Source organism: Juglans microcarpa x Juglans regia, chromosome 1S (assembly GCF_004785595.1).
Source record: "Juglans microcarpa x Juglans regia isolate MS1-56 chromosome 1S, Jm3101_v1.0, whole genome shotgun sequence".
In the NCBI taxonomy this organism is placed as follows: Eukaryota; Viridiplantae; Streptophyta; class Magnoliopsida; order Fagales; family Juglandaceae; genus Juglans; species Juglans microcarpa x Juglans regia.
In genome coordinates, this window is record NC_054595.1 from 19,176,600 (window position 1) to 19,183,417 (window position 6,818).

At 34.8% G+C, this 6,818-nt stretch overlaps 1 protein-coding gene across 2 annotated transcripts; it reads left to right on the forward strand.

The window, feature by feature from the left end:
- Positions 1-2,130: 2,130 nt before the first annotated feature.
- On the forward strand, positions 2,131-6,529 carry LOC121246736 (lipase-like). 2 transcript variants are annotated; one of them, XM_041144987.1, is made up of 11 exons: positions 2,131-2,421; positions 2,611-2,681; positions 3,357-3,439; positions 3,950-4,015; positions 4,151-4,198; positions 4,323-4,390; positions 4,719-4,791; positions 4,870-5,031; positions 5,605-5,799; positions 5,886-5,974; positions 6,096-6,529. In XM_041144987.1, the coding sequence occupies exons 2-11, from the start codon at positions 2,615-2,617 to the stop codon at positions 6,313-6,315; spliced, it is 1,071 nt and encodes a 356-aa protein (XP_041000921.1). In that variant the 5' UTR covers positions 2,131-2,421; positions 2,611-2,614; the 3' UTR covers positions 6,316-6,529. The 2 variants fall into 2 exon arrangements, with proteins under 2 accessions (XP_041000921.1, XP_041000920.1); XM_041144986.1 differs by having other exon boundaries at positions 2,132-2,441.
- Positions 6,530-6,818: the final 289 nt, after the last annotated feature.

The following is a 6,818-nucleotide window of genomic DNA, read 5'->3' on the forward strand; positions in this document are numbered from 1 at the left end:
AAACTCCAGTTGACTTCACTACCAAGATTTTGAGGGCGGATGTTAGTGTATATATTTGTATCTTAAAATATACCTAGAATATTAGATCATAACCTTAATTTCCTAGAATTATGCTAGATCATATCCTTAATTTCCTGTAATTATGCTAGGTTAGAATTTTTCCTTTTAGTTGTATTTCTTTATTTGCTCTGGTCATATTCCACTTTATATAGGTCTCATTTGTATAGTTTGATACACACAGAAATATATACTTATATGATTTTCCAGAATTCTCTTTGTTTCAACAGAATGCATAATTTTTTTTTTTTTTAAAAAAAAGAGCAAATTTTACATGCGTTGAAAAGCAAATGCAAATATGTAATAACAACGTAAAAAAGGGTTCAAATGGAAAATATAAGTTGAAAAAACAAATTTACATGATAACACTAAGTTAATAAATGTCAATATTAATGGCTTAGAAAAAAAATGTCAATATTAATGATGCATCTAGATTGGTGCAAAATGGTTTCTTGTATTTTTTTTCTCTCATGATCGATAATGGCATGGTTAATTATACTTTAAAAATAAACACAATTGAGATATTGACCTCATAATTATAGAGATGAAGAAAATGGTGAGTAATACTTTTTTCATTAAAAATGGAACAATAAAACAAATTAAGAAAAGGGCAAAGCCAAGGTTGTTAATAAAAGACAATGCCTCTTGGCATCATACTCTAAACAAACAAGTTAGTCCAAGCCCATAAGAACATATTCCCCAAGCTTCGACCACTTCAAGCCCGACTTCCTTAGTAGGGGTGAATAGGAACAAATCAGAACTGGTCGCTAAATGTTGAAAGTGACTGAAATTGTTGAAGAACTAGTCGGTTAGCGGTCCAACGAGGTACAAATTGATGTCAGTCTATTAGATAATTTAGATTCCCGATTTGCACAATATTCAAACTGGTGAACGGACCATTATATATATTTATAGTTTTTTTTTAAATTATATTAATTAAATGATGTCGTTTCCTTAAAATAGTTGAGAACAAATTAACTAAAACGAAGGCGTTTGGCTTATTAAACCAAACGAGGTCATTTTGATTAAGGCGTCAGCTCTAACCCCCTTCTCTCTCTCTGCTTGGTACAACGTTCCATCAATGGTCAAAAATTGCTGGCAGGTAGTCTCACAACCTGTTCCTTGCGCCCTTGTAAGCGTCCCACGTCTTCGTCGCCCATCCTTGTAAGCATTAAGTTCAAACCAAGGAATTGACAGTAGCCCAATCGACGCCGCACCGATCGATGCTCTACCCTTCGTTCGATCAATTCAATCAGTTTGAGTCAATTCGATTTTTGGTTGGAACCGAATCGACCAGTCGGTTTTCTACCCCAAATCCTTAGAGCAAAGAAATGGACAATTGTCAAAAAATAAAAAGTACAAGTCGAAATTTATAGTGCTACAATTTAAATACCCCACAACTCTTATAGTTTTCTAGTAAACACTTCTTATAATTTAGATGGGAAACACCAATATTACATATGAGTTTTATATTATTACAATGCTTGTGGGAAGTGTATATTCAAGCTAGAGGAAGCTTTTTATATTTATCATCGGTAGTCATATCAATTTTGTAATATCTTTTAAATAGTTGTTATTGAAGGTTGACATTATAAAAAATATTATTAAATATGAGTAGATATAAGATTTAAAACAATAATAAAATTACTATTTAAGTTTAGAAAGAGATAAAACCAATAATCTCACAATATTAAATCCTATCCATAAGAAATTATGAATTCTAATTTTTTTTTATCTGAATAATTATATTTTCTGTTCTTAATTTTCTGATTTAAATAACTTCACAAATTAATTAATTATGAGATCCTATCCGACGGTATATACCTTTTACAAAGGCCAATTGATTTAGATTCAGAGATGAGTTGAAATGGATTAAGATGGTTTGTAAATAGTAGAATAAAAGTTAAATTATTTATTATATTTTGTATGAAAATTTGATAAAGTTATTTTAAAATTTTAAAAAAATTAAATTGTTTATTATATTTTATATAAAAATTTAAAAAAATTGTAATAATAAGATAAAATAAATTAAGATGAATTGAAATAATTTGTAAATGCAAATCACGTCTAAAATGGCAAAACCCGTCCCCCACACGTATCAAAAACCAAAAAAAAAATTAAAAATGCAAAAGAAGAGTCGGGGTAATTTCGGCAAAGGGAAAAAAGAGAACTCCTTTGGCGACTTTTCCGTCCTACGGTCTACCTTCTTCTGTTCTGATCTTGTCTGTAATCAGGCATTGCTCTCTGTACGGTCGAAGTCCGAAGCAAAGTACCGAAAGATCCGTTGTTGCAGCGGCCTCACAGAGCTCTGAGCCTCCGCGGGCACGCTCCGATCGTTTCTGGAGGACCGAATTTACTGTGCAAGTGGGTCCGAATTTTATGCGGTATTTACTGTCAATTCGACTTTCAATTCTAAATCTGTTGCTAATCTTTGGATTTTGGTATTGTTTCATGACTAGAAACCAGGAGGAAAAATATATTTTATAATCTTTTGGGTTTTTTATTGTTTGCAACTTTTAATTGTTTTATCGCTCGCGTTGTTTCTGTTGACAGAGTAATGGGAAAGAGTTGTTGGTTGATATTGGCAATCTTTACTTATCTACTTGCCTTTTCTAGTGGAAGAGGTAACAAATGGAACTTTCAAATCTCGTTCTCTCAATTAATGTATGATTTAGAGTCCGTAACGTCATTTATGTTTGATATATATATATATATATATATATATATATATATTTAAATTCATAAGCTTCCGTAGTTCTGTACTTCATTTCAACTCTCAAGGATTCCTCATGAGCATGTTTGATTTTGATTTCCCGGATAAATCGATTTTTGTTTTGGGAGAAAAATGCCTTCTTTTGGAGGTGTTAATATATTCTAATTTCCTTTCGAGCTCGTGGGGATTTTTCATTATGGGCATTGCAAGCATATTTGTTGCGTGATGGAAGTAGTTGATTATTCTCAGGAAATAGGAAACTTTAGGAAACGATTTTGAAAGATTTTGTTTAATTAGAGGAATTTCAATTGGCCTGACCTGGATCCACTCAATACCCGAGGCTTTCAACGAGCCATGATGTCTTGCCAGTAGAGATATGTTGTCTGCATTTGAAATTTGGACAACCGGGATTAGCTTAAAGTCTGCTCAAGCTATCTTAATTAGTTAAGCCTATTGGAGTATTACACATTTAATTGCATGTATGTGTATCGTGCATGTTGAGAGTCATACCGCTTTACAAGCGAGCTGGTCATATGAGGGCTATATTCTACAACTCATTCTATTAAGTTTCCTGGTTTACTTGCAGAACTCAACGTCAAGGTCAAGGGGGATCATAGCTTTATTTATAATCATACCCTTGCTGCAGTATTGGTGGAGTATGCTTCAGCGGTAAGCTCTAGGGGAAATATTTTTTAAATCAGGAGCGATTTGAATAAAAGATTACTGTCATGGAAAATTTATAGTCCTGCCATTTACCATGTTAACCAGTACAATTTGCTCAGTGTAGCTGGTGTGCTGTAGCTATGACGTGGAGAAGCAGTAGTTATTTTAGGCAGCTTCTAGTTGAACAGAATTTACCACGAAGGAGACACTATCTCAAAATAATTGGTGGCATATAAAGTTCGGAGAGGTCCTATAAAAAGTTTTGAGCTCAGCTTTTGACTAGTGGATTGTCCCAATTTGCATTCTAGTTAATGTGCTAATAAAATTAGTCTAGGTTTTCAAACTTGTACTTGACCTGAGTTCCAAATGGTGCAAGTCAAGTTGCATCTGTTGCTTGAATTAAGTGAATCTCAAGTTGCTTCATATTGCAATAGCCAAGATTTTAGCATGAAATGAGACTGCTAAGAGATTCTGTAGCATGAGATTGGTGACTCAAAGAAGCTTTTGATCTTGCAGGTGTACATGTCAGATTTGACAGAACTGTTTACTTGGACGTGCCAAAGATGTGATGGTTTGACGAAGGTACTGGGACGATATTATATGCTTTGTATGTTTTTTTAATTGCGAGAGTATGCTGAGTTTTGTATGTGCTAGAAGATGGTGTTTTTCGTTTTTCCCACTAGAACTGTTGGGCCGATGCTCTTTTTATTGAAACAGGGATTTGAAATCATAGAGTTGGTTGTTGACGTTCAGCACTGCTTACAGGTGCATTCTCATTTCATGATGGAATTTAAATAGTAGCATGTCCTTTCTGGTCTTATCCTGCTATATATTTATTTACTGGAGGTTTTCTCTGGCCATTGATATAACTATGCCTAACCTACTTCAGGGCTTTGTTGGGGTGGCAAAGGATCTTAATGCTATCGTGATTGCATTTAGAGGAACTCAGGAACACAGGTAATATTCTAGTGGCGTATTTACTCATAATTTCTGTTTAGTGATGTTTTGAGTCCTGACTGTTGTATGACGAGTAAAAGGGTGTGCACAGAAAGAGGGTGTCTGACCCAAGCTAGTATGTTAAAGTGATATTGAATGCTTAGATGATGTCCTCTAGTTGATGAGATCTACTGGAAAATTGATTGTTACACGAAGGGAGTACTATAAATATGGCAAAATACTTCAGCTTTCAATATGAAACTGGTTTTGTCACTTTGTGCAGAGGTCACCTTGGTTTTTTATCTTCTTTTATTTGGTTGCTGTTAACCGTTGAACTGCATTTATACAGCATAATGAATTGGATTGAAGACTTGTATTGGAAACAGCTTGACTTAAAGTACCCTGGAATGGATAATGCAATGGTATGTATTGTGGAGATATGTTGCTATATATAAGAGTTGAAGAATATGGATTTTCAGCAACTTTTTCATTCTTTCTAGGTGCACCATGGATTTTATTATGCTTACCACAACACAACTATACGCCCTGCAGTTCTAAATGCCGTTAAAAGGGCAAAGAAACTGTATGGAGACATTCCCATCATGGTGACTGGGCACTCAATGGGTGGGGCAATGGCCGCATTTTGTGGACTTGATCTAAAGGTAATTGCAAATAAACTTTTTTGGTAATCTGGGAATTTTTTGTGTGATTCGTTTCCATTGTCTCCAATGCTTTGGGAGGTTTGTTACAAATCCTGTGTTTGAGCTATGTTGTTTTTTAGGATCAATTTTGAGTTGGGGTGTTGGCATCTGCACTCATTGATTGTAGCGTGTGGACATAGAAATTGTGACCTGACACTTAAACACGTGCATATTTTTATACTGTGCATGTTATGTCATCTAGTCCAAAGACCCACAGCTATCAGTAAAGTTTTTTCAAATGGTTGTTGTTTAATGCATGTGGAAGTTGTGGTACTCCATCATCTTGTATAATCTATAAAAAAAAAAGAAAAAAAATCTTTTTGTAAAGTCCTTCGTTTATTACTTGGTTTTTTAACCGCTGCTTGATGAGCTGTTCTTTTCCGCTTAGCGCTGCTACATTTCTCAGATGTTCTGTTAGAAATTAGTTCTAATGTACAGTTTTACCTGGAAGCACAATTGTTGAAATTATTGTTGTTTTGAAGTAATATCTTTTTATTTACAGGTCACTTATAAAAAAAATCTTTTTAATTACAGGTCAATCATGAGGCCCAGAATATTCAAGTCGTGACATTTGGACAACCTCGTATTGGCAATGCAGCATTTGCATCTTGCTATAGCAAACTTGTCCCAAATGCAATTCGAGTCATAAACGATCATGATATTGTACCTCATTTACCACCATACTACCACTATTTCCCTCAAAAGACATACCACCACTTCCCAAGAGAGGTATCCATTCGCTAACCGAATCGATGAAATATTTCTGTTATCTCTTTTACCCTGCCTCATTTGCTTCCAACCTATCTTAATTCTAGGTTTGGCTTTACAACATTGAATTGGGAAGTTTGGTTTACAAAACCGAGAAGGTCTGCGATGGAACCGGAGAAGACCCATCCTGTAGCAGGTTAGCCTTCTCCGATGATACGCCTTTCTTTCGACATTCTACCCTTTGTATAATTGAATTTTGGAAGTTCAACAGTAACAGTCTTGTCAGAAAAGATGCTATCTTTGGCTATTTTGTGCAGGTCGGTCACTGCCACCAGCATCTCGGATCATCTAGTTTATTATGGCATCGAATTAATGTCCAATGCACCAGGAACATGCAGATTTTGGATGGATCCCCAAGTGGCGTTGTATTGCAGAATGGATCTCAGTGGAAACGTGGTCTTGTCCAGAGTTCCCGCAAGTCCAGTTATCAGATTGAATACAGAGTCAGATGTTGGGAGCAAACCTGTAGTGAATTAATTTGGTCAGAGCATGGTTGCTCTTACAAATGGCTGAGAGTATCCACTGAGCGTATCCACTTTCTTTTTGCAAGGGGGCTGTGGCTTGGGCTGGGAAGGAATGTGTATATATATCATTGTCCATCGTGTACATCTTCGTCCGGTGTTAATATGACCAAACATTGTGGAACTTTTTTTTTTTTTTTAGAAATAAGAAAATTTATTAATTTGCATAACTATGCGTAGTCCAAGTACACATGAAATATACAAGAAAATATACCTACTTATAAGCTAAGAGCCCAGAAAAATCATGAAAATTAGTCTCATCCAATACAATAGCTGCCCAAAGTAACAAGGTATGGAAAACAAAAAAAAAATTATAATCCCTGCTAGCGAATTTTTGAAATGCCGTCCATTCCTTTCATTCTATATAGAGAAATGATATTCAATCATAGAGTACACAAGCGTCATGTAATCTCTTTGAAAAAAATAAGTAAATATGGAATCTATATGAAAAAAAATTAA